This window comes from Erpetoichthys calabaricus, chromosome 1 (genome assembly GCF_900747795.2).
Source record: "Erpetoichthys calabaricus chromosome 1, fErpCal1.3, whole genome shotgun sequence".
In the NCBI taxonomy this organism is placed as follows: Eukaryota; Metazoa; Chordata; class Cladistia; order Polypteriformes; family Polypteridae; genus Erpetoichthys; species Erpetoichthys calabaricus.
Genome location: NC_041394.2, coordinates 113,808,974 through 113,830,981, shown reverse-complemented (window position 1 = coordinate 113,830,981; position 22,008 = coordinate 113,808,974). Strand labels below are relative to the sequence as shown.

Genomic DNA, 22,008 nt, shown 5'->3' with positions numbered 1-22,008 from the left:
CCTCTCTCACCTGCTCCGGATTGACACCTTTGAATGTTTGGTGCAGCAGAGCAAATTCAACCTGATCTACCACAGTGGGTTTGTTATCACCTTATTCAATGGAGGGGTTCATGGACGTCAAATGGCAATGAATAGAAGATGAATTATTGTAAATACGTGAACTGCCTTACGCAATTAGTCATTGCATTTTGATGGTGATTCTAAGTGGGGATGATTCCCGAACAGATCTCTTATACGATCCTTCCACAGTATCTCTCAAAATTATTTAGTTCAAATTGGTTATAAAGATTTCACTCCAGATTATTTTTTTAATTATTATTAATTATGATGAGTCTTTAATTCGGATCGAACTCAGGCTAAGCACTACACTCAGAATTTGAAAAGCAACCACCTTAGTTAGTTGAGCCACTGACGGCGTCTTTTCTTCGTAGCGAACTCGGTACTTTTGAGCTCCACAAAATATTGTAAAGTATTAATAAATTAAATATTTCAATACTTGATCAAATAATAACATCTGTGATTTAAGGATTTCACCTTTTCTTTCTCAAATGTGCTTACCAATATCATGGCAAAGTACAAGGATCAACCTTTATTCTCTGTCTACTCCGTTTTAATTAAGTCTGAACAAAGAAAACATTTAAGGCTATTAAATGTGATCTCAAGAAAAGATGAGGGTTAAGTATAATACTAATAACAGGAGCGATTATAATGATACAGTGCAAAAGTAAATATTCATTGAAAGAGCCGGGGATCCATGAGTGAGGCGTCTTATTTTGTTTAACTATTGCTATCGTATGGTGCATTCTGCCTGTCGGCGTTAGTTATATTTATATTTTTTTGACATCAGACACTAGAAACTGCTGACGAACCCTTCTTTTCGTTGTCGGTCTGTAGCAGCGAAAAAATAAAAGCAATAAGAGTTGTAACAGACGTCATTGAAGTGGATCATGAGTTTGTGTAACGTTAATGAAAATGCCCAGGAGGTGTCCCTAGACAGGTGAGTGTCAAATGCTTCGAAGCTTTGATACGATTTCCGACACAATTGCTTCAAACATGTTGATGCTTCGTGAGGCTTTACTACGCCCATCACTATCTTTCATCCCTCATAAAAGTTGCAGCTGCACAAGATTTCAATCCAGATATTGACGAACTGGTTACTAACAAGAGATGCCAAGTGTCGGGACAAAAGAAATAGATCTCAGACTGTTAGATTCCTATATAAGCAATGAATATAACATAATGAATATAATATAATAATATAAGGACCTAGCTAAGAGGCTAAGACTCTTAATTGTATGCTGTTGTAGGGAGATTGTATGGAAATAAAGTGCTTTTCTTTAAACTTTAAGCGTTACATTTTTTAAAGTTTTCAGTATTGGAAAGAAAGCTACAGTAACTTTGTATAATAGTATTTGTTACAGTACGGCCCGCTGATGCACGTATGGCAGTCGAAGCGGCCCACCAATGATAGTGAGTTTGACATGCCTGGCCTAAGCGAAGGTTTATGGATGTGGTGAGAGAGGACATGCAGGTGATGGGTGTAACAGAACAAGATGCAGAGGACAGAAAGATATGGAAGAAGATGATCCGCTGTGCTGCAGTAGGTTGGCACCCTGCCCGGGATTGGTTCCTGCCTTGTGCCCTGTGTTGGCTGGGATTGGCTCCAGCAGACCCCTGTGACCCTGTGTTCGGATTCAGCGGGTTGGAAAATGGATGGATGGATGGATGATCCACTGTGGCAACCCCTAACGGGAGCAGCCAAAAGAAGAAGAAGTTTTTTTTTACAGCATTGCAATTTTAGTGTGATTTAAGAAACGCACCGACTTCATTTTTATAGTCACAATGATTACCTTCAAACAAAATCAACTTGCGTAACATTTACCTGCTTTCAATGTATATCCATACTCACTTCTGAGTGTATGCTTTACTTATGGGACCTCAATAAGGTATTTTTCTCTAGATAGAAGGTGGAAGCCAACCAGGGAAGAGGTCAGTCTACTTTTTATGGGACTTGAACTGTATTCTTAATACATTTATCACTTTAAGAACTGTTCAAATGAACTGAGCTTGTTTTTGAATAAATCACCCTTTTATAGTTTAAGATCGGCTGCCACCACTGTGCTTTTGTTTGTTTTACTTTGCCTCTCACTTTACCTTTGGTCCCAGTCAGCACCAAACTACTAGCAAGCTGTCTGTTCCACAGTTGGCTTGTGACACTGAGCACACTCACTCAGTCATATGTGGCAAATTTAGAGGTGAAATTAATAAAACACATGCATCTTTAGAAAATGGGGGAAAACCAGAGCACCTAGAGAAAATGTCCCATAGACAGAGGGAGAATTACATACTCCATACAAATAGAATATGGACTGAGATTTGAGACAAGGACTAAGATTCTGTAAGATAGCTGCATGAACCACCATGGCACTGTGACATCCAAAATAGATTCAACCAATTGTTTAGCATGTTAACTATTAAAAAGCACAAAAGAGTCACTAATTACTATTACATGTTCCATTTTATACCCTAATGTATCCAATCTTTATGCTAATGTATTCGGTCTTTACCAAGAACATACATTATTTCAAATTAAATGCTGCAAATACTGTTTTTGAAAAATTATTACAAACCTGCAAGTTCTAGCTGGATTACAAAATTCCTTTTCAATTTGTTCATTGTCTGTGAGGTCTAACCAGCATAGGCCATCCCATACCTGCCACTGGTAGGGCATGCGATAGTGTGCTTCAAAACATTTGTCTAAAAAACAAGCAAAAGATCAAATGATTCAGACTTCAAATTAAGGGTCCTACAATGTAACAATTAAATGTTTCTAAATCTGTAGCAAGGCTATTTAAAATATTTTATACAACATATTTTAAATGAATAAAACACATACTTACTTCCATGTTTGCAATCTTTTCTTACAAAGAATAAGCAGATCTCAGTTTTACCTGCTGAGAGAAATATTTTGTTAGAACTTATTAAGAACTGACAGTTTTTATTTTGCAATGGGTATGTAATATATTGTACCTTAAGCGTTTTACTTTTCCCTCAATATCTTAATTCTGCTTTTTATTGCTGAGATGATCCGCTGTGGCAACCCCTAACGGGAGCAGCCGAAAGAAGAAGAAGAAGAAGAAAGAAGATTGCTGAGCTGATCTGTTTATGATTCCCCGTGTCCATCTAACCATTTTCTGTTTGCTTTTCTTCCTTTAAAATATAATCACTGCTAGATAAAAGCACAAGTGATTCTACTAAAACACAGAGAAAGCTTGAGCATATTCATTAATGTGGGTAAAACATACTCTGATTAAATTAAATCATCAATTAAAAGAAAGTGAAGTATTGTATGAAGAATATTTAATTAATAAGCCTTCTAGTGTAAGTTCACAGTGAATTGTGTACCAACCCTAAGCAGGACACCAATTCATTACAGGACACACACATGCACACACCTACACTCCCTCACACAGCCAATTCTGAGTTGCCGAGCCTCTTTGGGATATTTTCTTATTTATTTTTGTTGATTTCTATAAATACTTTATTGTGGACATTAACATTTTTTCTTTGTTTTTGCAGCCATCTATAGCCATGCCTATTGTTGGTGATGATAGCACCTGTTGCTACCATGTGACATCATTGTATCACCGCGTTTTATGATGGCAAAGTGCTACAGCTGGCATCCAAGTTTCTCTAATCCCTCAGAACAAATATCTGTGTGCTTAGTGCAGACAGGGCTGAAGAAATTAAGAGTTATTGTCCCTGACTTATCTTGAATCTCCCAGCTTATCGCCTGTCCTTTGGCTTGCCATTTTCCACTTTGGTTCTAACAGTTCTCTTTGAGTTCTCTTGGTGACTTAGCAACACTTCTTAAGCATATACACTTTTAATATAATTTTCACATGCTTGCTTGTTATGGCAGTACAATATTCTTTTCTTGTCCCTTGTCACTTTATATGACTTATGAATCTCCTCTTACAAATAAGCTTTAACTCGCATGCAAATTTCTTTCAGATTAAGAAACCTGGTGTATGCTTGTTTATGGTGATACATATTGCAAAGCATGTAAAACTGATCTTCTAATGTAAACTAAAATACAGGGATTTCACAAATAAATCAATCATGCACACCTTTGTGACGTAATATTAAATAAGAACCACACCTCTGACCCACCCTCAATACAAAGAAAAATTAATTCACATTTTTCCAAAAAGAAAATAAAATGTTGACATTCCTTATGGCCCTGTCCACATGGGCATTTAAATCTTGGTTAAAATAATGCGCTCTGGGCGACCTAGGCATTTAAGTTGCATTCTGTAGTGGCGCTTAATTGACTTCAATATGACGTTACATACGCATACATTTGCCTGTGGTAAATGCCAATCTGTAGCCCATATTGTACTTTTGTGTTTTCTCCTGTGGGGGGCAATTATCAGGCAGTCCAGAGTGTTTTAACCTGGGGTTTGATGTTCTTCCTTCATTGGATTTGTGAAATATGGAACAGTTAGCTTATTTGACCTGGACCTTGACCTCCTTGTCTTAAAATTCTGGGTTCACCTTCTTACAGCACAGCATGTGTGTAATCTATGAAGAAATGCAACGATTTCTGTACAAGTTCTTCAAATGCTGTTAGATGTCAGTTTTGAATTTTGATTGCCTACTGCAGCTGGTACAACAATATTTTGCACATCGGTCAACCAATATGCGAGTCAATGTTAGCCCTGAAGTGAGGCTACTTGTCACCTAGAGATAAGCAATATTCAAACAGTACTCGCATATGCACTCACCAACTGTCATCAGTTTTCCATAGTAGCTAAAGTTACGTCATTAACACAAACCTACAAACTGTTTTGAATTCTCCATTATTATCATTATTATTTTGTTGATAATGTGTTTAAATGTCTATAATAATGTCTACAATATATATATTGAGGTGGATGGCCGGGGCCCTTACCCGGCCGGGACGCCCCTTTTTATGAAAGGACCGGTGGGAAAGAGCATTTTCAGGGCAATACCTCCCCCAGAACACGAGAGGGCATCTCCCCTGGACAGTTTCTGAGCCCACACTCAGAAGTGCTGCCAGAAAAAGATCTGGGAACACCTGGAGCACTTCTGGCATGCCCTATAAAAGGGGCAGCATCACTCCATTTGAGGAGCCAGAGTCGGGAGGAGGTAGATGAAGCTTGCTAATATACACACACACACGTAATCATGGGACATATCCGGTCCTCCAGAACGTTAAACGAATGACATGTAAACACAATACAGATGTTTTCTTCGCACTCATCGGGATTTTGGCAGAAATTGACTCCAATAAAAAGCTGCATGTGACGTTTTTTTGATAATAATAAATAATAATACATTTTATTTATATAGCGCCTTTCCCATGCTCAAGGCACTTACAGAATATAATAAAGAATGGCAGAATATACAGTATATAGCATTGTACAAACCAGATAATAAATAAAGAAGATTAAGACAGTAAATTCTGAAAAAAAAACAGACAACATAATTGATGGTCTAGCACACACACATACAGGTTACATGAGCATCTTGACAGAGAAGTAAACTGAGAGAAGGGTAATAAAGTCAAGTAGAGCTAAAAGCCTTAATAAACAGATGAGTTTTGAGTTGTTTTTTAAAAGAATTCATGGAGTCAGCTGACCTGATTAATTTCGGTAGGTCATTCCAGAGTCTGGGCGCTATACAGCTGAAGGCCCTGTCACCCACGGAGTGTAGATTAGTGACGGGCACAACAAGATTACCAGAATCAGAGGACCTTAGTGGGCGGGCAGGCACATAGTGATGGAGAAGGTCACTGATGTAGTTTGGCGCGAGGTTATTTAAAGCTTTGTAGGTTATTAGTAGGATTTTATATTCGATTCTGTAGGACACAGGGAGCCAGTGAAGGCGGAGCAGGATGGGTGTGATGTGCTCGCTGCTGCTGGTTCGAGTAAGGACTCTTGCAGCTGAGTTTTGAATAAGCTGGAGCTGTGATATAAGATTAGAAGGGGCACCTGCCAGTAGGGAATTACAGTAATCGATGCGGGATGTGATAAAAGCATGGACAAGTTTCTCAGCATTAGAGAAGGAGAGGAAGGAGCGAATACGGGATATGTTACGGAGGTGAAAGTAAGAAAGTTTCTTAATGTGATTTATGTGGGTGGAATAAGTGAGGGAGGAGTCAAAAATGACACCAAGATTTTTTACAGTAGAGGCAGGTCTGATGAGATCACTGCCAAGATGGACTGGGAAGGAGCTCATTTTATTAAGTTGCATTTTAGTCCCAATTTGCAGGAGTTCAGTTTTATTGCAATTTAATTTTAAAGAGTTCTGCTCCATCCAGGTTTTAATTTCACTAAGGCAGGTTGTGAGCTGAGAAAGCCCTGATGAAGTTCCACTTTTAACATTGAAGTAGAGCTGAGTATCATTTGCATAAAAATGATAACCCAATCCATAACTACGGATAATATGGCCAAGGGGAAGCATATAAATACAGAAAAGCAGAGGACCGAGGACAGAGCCCTGAGGGACTCCTTGTGTGACTGGCGCTGAGCTGGATCTGCTGTTGCCAAGACTAACAAACTCTTGCCTATCAGTCAGATAGGACTTGAACCACTGGAGGGCAGTGCCAGAGATACACAGCATGTTCTCCTTTCTGGACAGTAGGATGTCATGTCTAACAGTGTCAAATGCTGCACTGAGGTCTAACAGAATTAATATGCTGGTTTGTCCAGAGTGGATAGTTTGATTCACTGCAATGAGCAGAAAAACACTTGCCGTTCGATCCACACTCACTTGACACTATAGATGGCAGAAAAATGCTCAGTTCAGATGTTCATGTGGACAGGGCCTTAAACAGGGGAAATCTGGGTAGTGAAAGTATTCTACTTTGCGCATAAAGGTGGATAAAGATAGACAAAGAAGCTGTTTAATTCTGCCTTGTGGACAGGGCCTTAAACAGGGGAAATCTGGGTAGTGAACGTATTCTACTTTGCGCATAAAGGTGGATAAAGATAGACAAAGAAGCTGTTTAATTCTGCCTTGTAAATTAGAATGGGAGTTTGCAAGCACAAGACTTTGCATTTAAGCCTTTTTATAGACAGCATTAAAGGAGGGATTATATTTTTTTTAACTGAATTAGATTACTTTAGATACAGTGTTCAGACTTGTTGGAACTTTATAATTGATTATTTGATTTGCATTATGGGGATTTACTCTTTAGGAGGGGGTATTTTCCAGTTAAATACAATAGATTAGTGGTCTTACAGAGAGAGAGAGGTTGGGAGCATGCACTGATACAGCACATTGCTGCACCCACCACATGATGAACCACCTCAGAATCCCAAATTAGGACCCGAGTGCAGCCGTGCAATGGGCGACACCTCAGCACCGCACTAGTTAGAATGGAATGGAACAGTGTGAGGTGTTTTACAGTGGCTGGAGTGCCACTGTATGGAGTATGAAATTCTCCATTTATGTGACATTTTCTGTAGGTGCTCTGGTTTCCTCCCGTTATCTAAAGATGCATGTGTTTTATTAATTTCACCTCTAAATTTGCCACATATGCCTGAGTGAGTGTGCTCAGTGTCATACCCAGGATGGAGCAATTGCAGGTTAAGGGTCTTGCTCAAGGGCCCAACAGAATCACTTCTGGCATTTATGGGATTCAAACCGGCAACCTTCGAATTGCCAGCACAGGTCCCTAACCTCAGAGCCACCACTCCACCCACTACTGTCTTGTAGTTTGTCCAAAAATGGCCTTTAACTAAGCAGAGGTTTTTGGCCATCAGATTTCTCAGTTATGTCAGATTTGTCAAGTTGAAAAGTGTATCTTACATGTATACTCACTAGGTTAGGATCAATAAGTTAACATGTTTGTTACCTCATGCAAGGCATAATTTCTTCAGAAAATAGTTCACTTGTACTGTATGTGAACACTCAGGCCACAATTAGACCATGTAATGTACACCCCACATACATTTTTTCGGCAATTCTGAATCAGGCATCAAAACCTACTAGTGTAAACACAGCCTATGACACTAACAATGTGTAGCTATGTATTGTTTATTGGGAAAATGACTTAAATAATATTAGAATACAATATTACTGTTTATTCTATTTATTCTCATGAGTTAACACCTAAGTGCTGTCTTGATCAAAGTCATCCTGCCGTCTAGCCTTCAGACCAACTGAATCAAGCCACCTAAACACAATTGAACAACTAGTAAAATATTTGGCAGAAGACAAGAAATTTATCCATATTCCAGCTGTATGAGACTCTTACTCTGATGATGCTCCTTGTCTCTACAGCAGTTTTTATGCTCAAGTTAAACCAGCATTTAAAGTTAAACACTTCCGTTTTTTTCTTTTTAATATTTGAGTGTGTCATTTTTTTGCTTTTTGTTTTGAGGTTTGTGTGGGTGTTTTTAGATTAGCATTATACTAAAGATAAATGAGTATTTTTCTGGGAGACTGTATCTAGGTAACACTTTCTTGCTTATTTGTTATTTGAACTGGATGTTTGTTATTTTAACTAGGGTAATATTAATTGCTACTCTTAAAATTGATCAAAATATTCCACATAGTTAACTCATTTTATCTATGACCAGTGACAAGTAGCATAACAATATGATGGACAACGAGGAAATTTGTTAAATGGATGGAGGGATGGAAGATTGTTGCCTTCACATCAACTATTAGAAAGAAAGAAAGAAAGAAAGAAAGAAAGAAAGAAAGAAAGAAGATTCCATCCATCCATTTTCCAACCCGCTGAATCCGAAAACAGGGTCACAGGGGTCTGCTGGAGCCAATCCCAGCCAACACAGGGCACAAGGCAGGGAACAATCCTGGGCAGGGTGCCAACCTACCGCAGAAGAAAGAAGATTGCTTTATACAAATCCACTCATATATCCGATGGACAGAGGAATGGAAGATTTCTGCCTTCACATAATAGAAACAAGATTGTTTTATGCAATACATTTGATTTTTTGCTTTCAACACCTTTAATTATATTCAAGCTCTTTCTTAAGGAAAAGGAAATACACCAAGCAATTAGTGGTTACAACATGACCTTTCCTAAAAGATACCTTTGCACAGACATTCCTCTTAGATAAATAAGTATTTTTTGATAGTATACATGTAATTACCTTACCCTTATCAGTTGATGCAATGTTGCCATTTTTCATATTCAGTTTATTTAAGTAAACATTCTGAATACTGGAAATAAGCTCAGAAGTCAGTCCCCGGTCTTCTAGCATCTTCAATGCTTCACCAGAGTGCAGGTCATGAGACCTGCAACAGCTGGTGCCCCGTTTGCAGGACCCCTCAAGGAACTTCTCACATATATGGAGTCGTCTGCAGTTAGCCATGTCAGGGCAAGCACCGTACTGCCCACTTCCTCTATTATAGGAGAAACACACCTGTGAAGAAAAAGTGTGTTTAACATTTGTGTATCTAATGCTAATTTTAAAATGATAATTTGAATAATAAAACATGTAGTTTAGGTGCTTTGCTCTGAAGCAAAAAAAGAATTAAAATTGGGGGGGGTAGGGAGCACATCAAATGTCTTATGGTTCACCATCTAAAGAATTAAACCTTACATTTGTGAAGGCTTCCAGTTTTGTGTCATTGCTTTTGTCTTGTGCCTTGTGAGTGATCCCTTAAGAGGTGAGACCCAATGCCCACGGCCTTACAAAGGTGAGGATTCCCAACAGTTCCTAGCAGTTCATTGTCGAATGCGTTAGGCAATGGTGAGTTCTTATGTTTTTTGTAATTAACTTGTGCTTTTCTGATTTACTTGTGCTTTTGCATTTTTGACTTCACTTTGGATTTGTGATTTAGATTTGCCTCTCCATGCATGGAGCTTCTTGTGTTACAGAGCATTTTTGTTCAGAATACGTAAATCTTTTCATTTTATAAAGATTGCACGTGGGCGGCACGGTGGCGCAGTGGGTAGCGCTGCTGCCTCGCAGTTGGGAGACCTGGGGACCCGGGTTCGCTTCCCGGGTCCTCCCTGCGTGGAGTTTGCATGTTCTCCCCGTGTCTGCGTGGGTTTCCTCCGGGCACTCCGGTTTCCTCCCACAGTCCAAAGACATGCAGGTTAGGTGGATTGGCGATTCTAAATTGGCCCTAGTGTGTGCTTGGTGTGTTTGTGTGTGTCCTGCGGTGGGTTGGCACCCTGCCCAGGATTGGTTCCTGCCCTGTGTTGGCTGGGATTGGCTCCAGCAGACCCCCGTGACCCTGTAGTTAGGATTCAGCGGGTTGGAAAATGGATGGATGGATGGATGGATTGTACGTGGCCCTCTATTTATTTTGATGGGATTTTCCTCTCTTGTGGGCACTTTTGGAACATTCAGAACTAAACATGCTTGGTAACTCTTGAGTGGCATAACAAATGCATTGACACATAGGCAAAATCAAATACAAAGAAAAATGCATATAAACAGAAATAATATTAATACAAACAAGAGAATCAAAAATGAACAAAGACATAAAAGATATGGACCCCAGCCAGGAGAAGCACTCTAGCTGAAATATAACACTAGTCACTAGGAAAGTTAAGTAAATATGAAATGATTTTTTCACTTTTTGTGCAGACACTGAGATCTGACTCTGTGGTATGGTGACAATGACCATGAAATCAACCCATTCTCTTTTTCTTTTTTTCATTCTGAGCTTCATTTTTCATAATTGTTACTCAATTCTATTTGAAGAAACTGCAGCAAATTATTACTTATAAATATAATGTTTGAAGTGGCTACTTTGGTGGCTGATGCAACTCAATGTGTTAGCCCAAACATTCAATGAAGTTCAAAAAATAGCCATGAAAGTTTTTGTTGTTTTTTTTTGGTTTTTGTTAATGAAGCACAGAATAGATCAGTTTGAACTACCCTCTATTTTGGTACACAGGCAGAACACACACTATGAAAAACCTTAGAATAGCACAAGACAGAATGCTTAGGAAATTTTGATCCTAAGTTTCTCATCTATTTTTTCCTTAGCACCATTTTGTGACCCCAGGGGCCCAGGGCTTCAACCTTAGTAATCCTGTTCATTAGTAAGTCATTACTTTGCTCTCCATCTCAAATATAAAAGTTCATTGGTTCAAGGTTTTTTTTTTTTAATTTTTTTTTTTTTACGTATTCTTCATTATTGCTATTCTGCCTATGACTAACTTCATATACTCTTATACCTTCATAAGCAAATTAACACCAAATTTGCAACCTTTTGTCTTTTTTGCTTCTCTGGTTTGCTGTCCTACGATGCTGGCATTTTGCCAATTGTTTAGCTACTACCTGGAATGACTGGCATATTTTAAAGGTGCAGAACATTACCGGAGGGAGCAGTGTTTGTTCATTCTGGAGCAGTAACTGGCAGAGTTCCTTCTGATTCAAATCCTGCAGATTATTGTCTCTGAGAACCTTGAAGTTCTGTTCTGATGAAAGATCATGGCAAAATCGACATCCTCTTCTGCAATTGATACAATCCATTAAGTTGCAAGAAATAATAAATATAAACAGTGTCATCATACAGATATTTTCAACATTCTGTGTAGTATTTACTTAGAAAAAATGTGCAAAAAACTCAGGTGGCAATGCATTTTAAAATTAGATAAATCATTACTCTATTATAAATAGAGTAATTTGTTTTCATACATTTATTCACTTATTCGGTTTCAGGTATGCTTGGTCCAGTTATCAGATTACTGGGGGTCCTCAGCCTATCGCATCAGAACTAGTCTCAAAGAAGGAACAGGTACCAGTGTTCTGCCAACCCCCACTTCATTTTCATCTGAGCAATTCAGAATATCTTTGTTCCGTTTCAGGAAAAACAAAGTACCAACAAACAAACAAAATAAATAAGAAATGAAAGCATAGGAAGAACATGCAAACTCCACACAGACAATTACCCAAGATGATTTTAAATCCAGTCTCTGAAGCCAAGCATAAGCAATGCTTACAGCCATGTTAGCCAATGTAAGTTTTTAAAATATCTGTACTATCAAAAACAGAAAAACTGACATTTTTTAAAAACTAAATTTGTATTTATAATTTTACTCAGTGGGGGGTTTCTGATTTATACCTCCAGACCTGGGTTCATCTCAGAGCTTGGATATTGCCTGTTTGGAGTTTGCACATACATTCCCTCTATATTTATATGGGATTTTCTCTATACATATTTCTTTTCTTTTTTTCAGGAAACAACTTCATTGGCACCCTTCGTGTTTTTAACTACAGTAAACATTCTTTATTTGCTAAACATAAAGACACTGGCTTCCTTTTGATATTTCATTACTAGAAAACAATATTAATTAAACATTTAAAACCAGCAATGGTAATACTTCACTAGCATATAGGCAGAAAGCACATGACAGGCAGCTATAGTTCATAATGACATAGCCAGTGGGGTTGTGTTGTAGGTGGAGGTCATGAAGTGATATGCATTTTAAGTATGCTGGATGCTCCAGAAGGAGATGGGATGAGATAGCATCATAAATGAGAGAAAGAGTGGTGCAACCATGAGGAGAAGAGATGCAAACATTTCTAAAATCCTGTTTTCCCTATGTCATGCTAGACAATAGATTTATACTTAATGTGGGGAAAAAAATTAATTTAAATGATTTTTCAACAAGGTTGCTAAATCACAAAATGTGAAAAAAATGAAAAAAGTGAAGGTGTTTTAATTCTTTCTTAATGCACTGCAAATACACTCACTGGCCATTTTATTAGGTACACCTTGCCTTTACTGGATTGGATCCCCTTTTGCATACATTCAACAGGGTGCTGGAAACATTCCTCTGGGAGTTTTGTCTATTTTGACATGATAGCATCATGCAGCTGCTGCAGATTTGTCGGCTGCGCATCCATGATGTCAATCTCCCATTCCAGCACATCCCAAAGGTGCTCTCCTGGATTGAGATCTGGTGACTGTGGAGGCCATTTCAGTACAGTGAACTCATTGTCATGTTCAAGAAATCAGTTTGAGATGATTTGAGCTTTGTGACATGGCACATTATCTTGCTGGAAGTACTGTAGTCATTAGAAGATGGGTTGACAAAGTCTACATGACTAAATACATTCAGTTGCTGCCATCTGACTGGCTGATTAGATATTTGTCTTAACAAGCGGTTGAAGAGGTGTAACTAATAAAGTAGCCAGTGACTGTATATACTGTGTGTGTGTGTATATACAGTGGTGTGAAAAACTATTTGCCCCCTTCCTGATTTCTTATTCTTTTGCATGTTTGTCACACAAAATGTTTCTGATCATCAAACACATTTAACCATTAGTCAAATATAACACAAGTAAACACAAATGCAGTTTGTAAATGGTGGTTTTTATTATTTAGGGAGAAAAAAAAATCCAAACCTACATGGCCCTGTGTGAAAAAGTAATTGCCCCCTGAACCTAATAACTGGTTGGGCCACCCTTAGCAGCAATAACTGCAATCAAGCGTTTGCTATAACTTGCAATGAGTCTGTTACAGCGCTCTGGAGGAATTTTGGCCCACTCATCTTTGCAAAATTGTTGTAATTCAGCTTTATTTGAGGGTTTTTCTAGCATGAACCGCCTTTTTAAGGTCATGCCATAGCATCTCAATTGGATTCAGGTCAGGACTTTGACTAGGCCACTCCAAAGTCTTCATTTTGTTTTTCTTCAGCCATTCAGAGGTGGATTTGCTGGTGTGTTTTGGGTCATTGTCCTGTTGCAGCACCCAAGATCGCTTCAGCTTGAGTTGACGAACAGATGGCCGGACATTCTCCTTCAGGATTTTTTGGTAGACAGTAGAATTCATGGTTCCATCTATCACAGCAAGCCTTCCAGGTCCTGAAGCAGCAAAACAACCCCAGACCATCACACTACCACCACCATATTTTACTGTTGGTATGATGTTCTTTTTCTGAAATGCTGTGTTCCTTTTATGCCAGATGTAACGGGACATTTGCCTTCCAAAAAGTTCAACTTTTGTCTCATCAGTCCACAAGGTATTTTCCCAAAAGTCTTGGCAATCATTGAGATGTTTCTTAGCAAAATTGAGACGAGCCCTAATGTTCTTTTTGCTTAACAGTGGTTTGCGTCTTGGAAATCTGCCATGCAGGCCGTTTTTGCCCAGTCTCTTTCTTATGGTGGAGTCGTGAACACTGACCTTAATTGAGGCAAGTGAGGCCTGCAGTTCTTTAGACGTTGCCCTGGGGTCTTTTGTGACCTCTCGGATGAGTCGTCTCTGCGCTCTTGGGGTAATTTTGTTCGGCCGGCCACTCCTGGGAAGGTTCACCACTGTTCCATGTTTTTGCCATTTGTGGATAATGGCTCTCACTGTGGTTCGCTGGAGTCCCAAAGCTTTAGAAATGGCTTTATAACCTTTACCAGACTGATAGATCTCAATTACTTCTGTTCTCATTTGTTCCTGAATTTCTTTGGATCTTGGCATGATGTCTAGCTTTTGAGGTGCTTTTGGTCTTCTTCTCTGTGTCAGACAGCTCCTATTTAAGTGATTTCTTGATTGAAACAGGTGTGGCAGTAATCAGGCCTGGGGGTGGCTACGGAAATTGAACTCAGGTGTGATACACCACAGTTAGGTTATTTTTTAACAAGGGGGCAATTACTTTTTCACACAGGGCCATGTAGGTTTGGATTTTTTTTCTCCCTAAATAATAAAAACCATCATTTAAAAACTGCATTTTGTGTTTAATTGTGTTATATTTGACTAATGGTTAAATGTGTTTGATGATCAGAAACATTTTGCGTGACAAATATGCAAAAGAATAAGAAATCAGGAAGGGGGCAAATAGTTTTTCACACCACTGTATATATATATATAATAGAAAAACTTTGGATGAGAAGTGATCTTTTGAAGAGAGACACTTCAGAGAGACACTTTCACATTCCGCGACACGGTCAAGTCACGTCATACTGACATATCAAGGTAGTCCAAGAGCACTGCAACAGTTAAATCATGATGCAAAGGCAATATTCCGAACTATCGGTCGGCAAGATTTATTTATTACAATGACGTGCAATCCACAATGGCCAGAAATTCGGATATTCTTGAGAACAATTCCATCAGCTACATCGGCTCTGGATATTTCCACTTTCGTAAGTAGACTGTTTTATCAGAAAGTCTTAATTTTTATTGAATGAACTCGAAACAGTGTTCAGTCAAATCAGAGCATTCATTTGCATGATCGAATTGCAAAAACGGGGTTTGCTTCACATGCATTTATTGGTTACTTTGCAAAATAAATTATTAACTGCTGATGATGTAGATCAGTTTGTCTGTGTTGAAATTCCAAACAGAGAAACATATCCTGAATTATGGTACAAAGTCATTAAACACGTCTCACGGACCAAATTTAAACGATTCAGTATGTTGGGACTCAATAGAAAAAAAGTGTTTAAAGAAATTTCCAAAAGCATTCGTTCAAAAAACAGATATGACTAAGGCTATCTTTCCTGATTATCGCCGAACAAACATCGTCACGAACAACACACTTATCACGGAAAGAAAGATGGTAAAATTGTGATGCTCATTAACTCAATGATTGTACCATATAACCCATATTTGCTCAAATGATTAAATTGTCATATTAATGTTGAGTATTGTGCATTGGTTATGAGTATTAAGTACATCTACAAGTACTTTCGTAAAGGGCACAATAGAGTACGCGTAACGTTATACAAAAAACAGTCTCAGGACAAAGTTCAAGCATATTTAGATAGCCTACTCAGTACATCAGTGCAATGGAAAGAGGGTGGCATTTAATGGAATTGCCAATGCACGGTCGAAGTCATTCTGTTGAATTATTACTGATTCGTTTACCAGGTCAGAATATGATTCAATTTAAAGAGGGCGAAGAAGCAAAAGCTTTAGAGGTAGCGAAAAATAGAAATACAAAATTATTGACTTATTTTGAACTTAATAAAACAGACATAAATGCAAAAGCATATACGTATGCACAATTTCCTCAACATTACACATTGCAGAAACAAAGAAAGTGTTGCATCCAAGAAAAATTAATTGCAAAAGTGTTACTTGATTAAATATTATAATCACCAAAAGATATCGAACGGTTTCATTTAAAATTGTTGGTACGTGAATCGAAAGGAGCAACGTCATATAAAGATGTTCTAACTATAGATGGAACTACGTGCAGTACCTTTCAAGAAACGGCACGAGCAGCTGGGTTATGTAAATCGGACGACTATATGTTTGAAATGATCTCTGATGCCACTTCTGTAATAATGCCTGACAAATTAAGACACTTCTTCGTGTACTTAATTATGACGGGTGAAGTTGATGCTTTACAATTATGGGAAGCGTTTAAAGGACCATTATTCGAAAAGTCGAATGAACAAACGGCTCTTTCGATCATCAAAGAAAGGTTAGAAGCAGAAGATTTAATGAGGCAGCAATTTGGACTTCCGCAAGAAATGAACGAATCAGAGGTAAAGAAAAATATCACAGCAGACGGAAATTTAACAGTGGAAGACCATAAAAAATTATATCAGGAAAGTTAATTCCAAATATTGTTTTTACTGAAGTTTTAAAGTAAAAGTGAACATAATACATATGTAACAATTCCCATGAAAAATCAATCTCTTTAAATTGTATTTCTGGAAAAACAAACCCGGGGGTTGTATATAAAATGCATGTACAGAATGTACTGTAACTGGGTCCAAATTTTCAATGCATTTTTACATATTTTATGTATATCCAAACAAACTCAGACTATTTTTGAAGCAACATGTGGGCATACCTCCTTTTGTTTGTCAGTTTATGAATCTGTAAAAATTATAACTCAAATATAAATCACTCAGTTCAAATGAAACTTAGCACTGTCATTACCATTGTGAAATGCTGCGGGAAGCCTCATGATTTTAACTGAAATTGCTCCAGGAGATGTTGCTGTAGTGAAAGAGAATTTTTTTGTGTGTTATTTTTTTTGTGTCCCACTCCCATCAAAGGAAAGGATGGAGAATATAATATTGTTCAAAGAGATATGATTGTTCCATTTCATTCCACATAAGAAATCACAGTTTTATACAGAAAAAGTCATATGTTGGACTTATCACATTTTTAACCCTTGTATATTTTGGACTTTAAGGAAACCCTATTCCACACCTTGTAATCAAGCCACCAATAACTAATGATGCTACGCCGATTTACATTGGCTAATTTTCACTACAAAACATTCGATTGGTGATTGTTAAACTGGCTGATCAGAAAAAACATCTGGTTTTCTAAGCTTTATGGTAATTTGCTTGTGGGGATCCTTTGTGCAAGGTATTTGAACTAGTCTTTTTTTATCTGCATACATCCTGTACACAGACATCATTAGGCAAACTTTATTAGAGAGAGAGAAAACTGGAATGTTAGTCTTTACATTAAGGAGTAATAAACTAAGTAAAGGGAATCAGTGGAGTTTTCCATGTGGAATTAAACAAACAGCGAGAAATGCTACTTGAATGGATTCAGACCTTTTCATTTTGTTCTTTAATTAAAATGAACACTGCTTGGATGGAGTATCAGCTTGTGTTAAGTATAGCAGCTTACAATTTTAGTTAGTAAAAGGAGATGAAAAAAAAGAAATTGCTGCTTAGTAAACAATAGGCATGTTAGCTTAAAATCAAACTGTATTTTATGTGTAAACCTGTTAACCATGTTAGCTTTGTATCTGATTGATAAAACATTATATAAAACATTTGATAGATCTCTAGCTTTTTTAAAGGTGTGTACTGTGTTTATTATGTGTTTGTGTGTCTCATACACTGAAAAAAATGGCAAGTCAGATTAAAATAAAAAAAAAATATGTACATCGGTTGCACATAATAAAATTGTTTTTATCAAAAATAATTTAATTATGCTTAATGCACTAAATTATTATATTCTGAAACAACAAGATATTTTTATATAAAATGAATGAAACTTTTTCATTCTATGTTGTTAAATTAATTATGTTATGTTACATAAACACGGCTCATGTCAATAAAGCAACTCCACACAGGGAGGACCCGGGAAGCAACCCGGGTCTCCTTACTGCGAGACACAGACTAACGGAGTAACGTTAGTCTGTGTGATTAAGTATTTTAAATGAATATCTGAATATTTCTCGTTGTGTGTGTTTTTATTTTTTTAACTTTTATTTCACTAACCTTTTGCTCTTAACCAGCGACAATAACTCAAATGAACAACCTGTTGCTTCTTTGTAAGTCACATGACTTTACCACCAAGTTATCCAACCTCTGCAGATGATAAATCTGCTTGGTGCATATTAATTTCCGGTGAGAACTAAATATAACTATTTTGACTTCTACCTAAATGACTGAAATTAGTATACTGTATTGCACATCCCACAAGATTCAATACATTAAACATGATTGAGTTATGTTCAAAAGTGGAACATAAACAATACATGTAATATAAAGTAAATACATTCTTGTAAATGTAACAACCTGCCATTTCCCTTTTTTTCAGTGTACAATATATGTTTTGATAAGATACAAGTACTGCGTAATTAAAATGGTAATTCATATTTATAGTTATACCTCAAGAATTAAGAATGTCTGACTAGTACACTGGAAAATGAATGAAGCACAACTGTGAGAACTGCATCCACACTGTTTTATACGATGTCACAGGCAGCTAGTTACCCAGGGTATGTATACCAGGGCAAAAATTGATAAGCATTTGGTAGAGAACAGTGTCTTGAGTGTTTTAAAAATAAATTGGTGTGCTGAAATATCAGTTGAAAAGGAGTTGCCAATTGTGTATTTGTACTTATATTATACAATTGCACTTAACATGTGAACTGGAAAAAATCAATTTCCAAGTCACTCAGTTGGTCACCTCTCTTTATGTCTGCTTGTTTATGATAGAAGTAAGTGATACTGCAGATATTTATGCCTTTGCATTCATATTTGCATTTGTATGGAAAATCAATGTTTAATTAGATTTTAAAATATTAAATATTAACTATAAAAATTGTATAAAATGCTTTTACATTTATATTTAAATTTGTGAAGAAAATACATTTTTAATAAGATCTTGCCATTTCATTTATTAACTATAAAATTTTGCTTAAAATGACTTTCATATTTACATTTGTAAGGAAAATAAATGTTACATAGGATCTTACCATATAATTTATTAATGCACTTAAAAAAGGTTTCACTTTACTGTTAAAATTTCTGGATATACACTATTAAATATCAGATGCCTTCACCAACTTTGTGATTTACACACTTTATCAGACATGACATAGGAATAAAAGAATTTTCTCATCCTTGAGGTTTACAGGGTCAGGCCTCAATTTTTTTTATTTTAGGAATTCAATTCTTCCAGAGCTAGTGGCCGTCAAATAACAAATCAAACTTACATGTCATAAGCACAAGAACAATTCAGATCCACATCCAAACAAATCAGAAGTGCATTTTCTTTTAATTGTGACTTGTTTAGCAAAAAATGTTAAGACTTTACCCCTTAGCCATATAGCTTACTGTGTGGAAAAGGGGTGACTCTTAAGTTAAATTATCCTGCCTACAGGGTTGCCAGACATCCTGAATTGAGCGGATCTGTCCAGAGTTCAACAGACAAATCCCGAGGCCCGAATTGCCTCTGAAAGTCCCGATTGAATAAAACTTGTATGTACAAAAAAATCTTAATTCAATCCTTATATTGAATATCTAGTTAAAGAGGCTTGCAACATATTTGTAGACAGACCAGCATACCACTGTCAGCTGAATCCGAGTGTTTGAATCATGTGTATTCGTGTACTGTACATCGTGTGCTTGTGTCGTCGTACATTTCTCGAGGCTCATTATGGCTGCTTGTGCTTGTGTGTACAGTAATTCATTTTGAAAGTGAAGTGATACTTGTAAAAACTTTTCGACTAACAAGATAGAATGCAAATATGCAGCAACGACCTATTTACATATATTGTGTCATATGAAACATAAAACATATTACAAGTTACATCAAATATACCTGTACTTCTATTTTATATATGTTCTCTTCTATATATGTACTTATTTACATATACTTATATGATTATATTATACATGTTTATAGAATTATAATTCAGTTAAAATTTTCTGTTTTATGTTTTCCTTAGTTCCTTAACATATTTTTTTTTTTTGGTAGATCGAAATGGTGGATGTCCCAATCTGTGATTTTGCTGCCAAGCCACACAACCTTTGTCACGCTGCTTGTGCCTGAACAGAATGTGCCATCTTATCTCAATTGATTGTGTTTGCTTAATCGGACTGGCTCTCTTATTTGTACACTAACTTCTTTAAAGTCGGTAAGTCAGGAAATTCAGCAGCAAGTATACACATAAGGTGTCAGAGACATCTAAAATAGCATGTTGAGCGCAACCAACAGGCTTTTGATCCCACACTCAATTGCGGCTGGTGCACTACTCCTATCCTGCAAATATCAGTAACAAGGCAGGGAAAAATCCCGCAAAACGGTGCTGATTAGGGCAGGTTCACCCAATTTTTGACGAACATCTTTGAGAAAATTAGAACGTTAAAATGCGGAAAACACTCAAACTCCACACAGTGCAAGGCCCGGCAAAACTTGCACCGAAAGCGTCCTTCGACCGGAAACAATGTCTGCCATACATCTGGGCATTTTTAATACTTCTACTTCTATGTGAAATTCGACTGCCTTTAGCCTATAATCCAACCGCTTTTGGACTGGGCAGATCGAGGAGCGAAAGCTGGCACATTCACGCGACTTCTAGTTAATTGTCCACTTGTTTACCAAATGGCATATCTTTGAACTATAAAGGACTGTCCAACGAAATCGTGCGCACGTAATGAGAAAGATGAATTTGACGTTTATGCGTGTTTGACACCGAGACATGGCGTCATCGTGTCGCCCCCAGGATCACTTGCCAAACTGAAACGCTTGCCGTCAGTTACGGATCAATTTCTAACCCGCTGATGCTTTTTTTGGTCACTTACCTGGTCCGACTGAACCTGCAGTCTCCGAACAAGTAGAATTTACACAGGTGTAAGCCAGAGCAGCCCTGACAGCCTTGGGCTTGGGCTTTGCACAATTTCACCGACGTCTTCGCTATGATCCTTCTGGTGCCGTCGGCAACTGTCACTACGGCGAACCTCTGGGGGTCTGTGAGAGTCCTCTCGAGCTCCGCATCACCGCCGATGTTGGCCAGCAGTTCGTCGTATCCCATCGCTCCATTATTTGCACACAGTAGTCTAGTAACAGCTGCAGCCAACATGATAGCCACGCGGTTGAGCCTCTTGGCCCTTCCAGCCTCCCGTTTTCTGATCTTGTAATCCTCGCGCTAGCCACCTGCCTATCCCCGGTACTTTGTTTACTCCTGTTAGTCGCACTGCAAAGTCAGCTTCCTATTTAAAAGAAATGAAACCGAAACTAATTCGCCTGCTTAATCTTTCTCCCGGATGTTAGCTAACAAGCAAATCTTCGCTTTGATGATTAAATAAATACATAGCTGTCTGCGCAAACAATGTCACTGTTGTACAAAATCTGACAATGCGTTAATTTTCATCTTTAGTGATTTAAATCGATGTTAGATTAAATGATGTAACCAGTGTCAGCTCCAGTGTTGCGCCAGACGTTACTCTGTGGAGTGTGTAAAAGACAGTTCGGAAAGTGGATGAAGATTTACACAATATAACTTATATTTGATCATAACATTTACTTACCGCCAGCAAATCAACAGCAAAAACTACTTTTTGCCTTGTCCTCAAAGTGTTATCCTTCACCCAGAAAACAGAAAGATAAAAGGATTGTGATCATTAGAGGGATGTGGGGTGTCCTTCAACACAAGCAGCAACAAGACGATGTACCTCCATAATCACAGGACATGATTAACAGTATATTTGGCATCCCATCCTGGGTTTGTTTTGGCCTTTCTCCCAATGAAGTGTGGATAAGGGTTTGCAAAGAAGATGCATGTCCACCCACCACCATTACATTTAAGCCCATCTCAAGGACAGAAAAATTTAAGGCAGAAAA

At 37.7% G+C, this 22,008-nt stretch overlaps 1 protein-coding gene across 2 annotated transcripts in view; it reads right to left on the bottom strand.

Annotated features, from left to right (window-relative positions):
• LOC114654667 (protein mono-ADP-ribosyltransferase PARP12-like) overlaps positions 1 to 21,418 on the bottom strand; it is a 66,325-nt gene extending 44,907 nt beyond the window's left edge. The window contains exons 1-5 of one of the 2 annotated variants that reach the window (XM_051929416.1): positions 20,970 to 21,418; positions 11,337 to 11,472; positions 9,155 to 9,422; positions 2,901 to 2,954; positions 2,631 to 2,757 (exon numbers count right to left, since the gene is read on the bottom strand). In XM_051929416.1, the coding sequence (XP_051785376.1) occupies positions 2,631 to 2,757; positions 2,901 to 2,954; positions 9,155 to 9,422; positions 11,337 to 11,472; positions 20,970 to 21,247 (863 nt within the window). In that variant the 5' untranslated portion in view covers positions 21,248 to 21,418. The remainder of the gene's footprint in view (positions 1 to 2,630; positions 2,758 to 2,900; positions 2,955 to 9,154; positions 9,423 to 11,336; positions 11,473 to 20,969) is intronic. The other variant, XM_051929417.1, reaches the window with a different exon arrangement.
• Between the last annotated feature and the right edge of the window lie 590 nt (positions 21,419 to 22,008).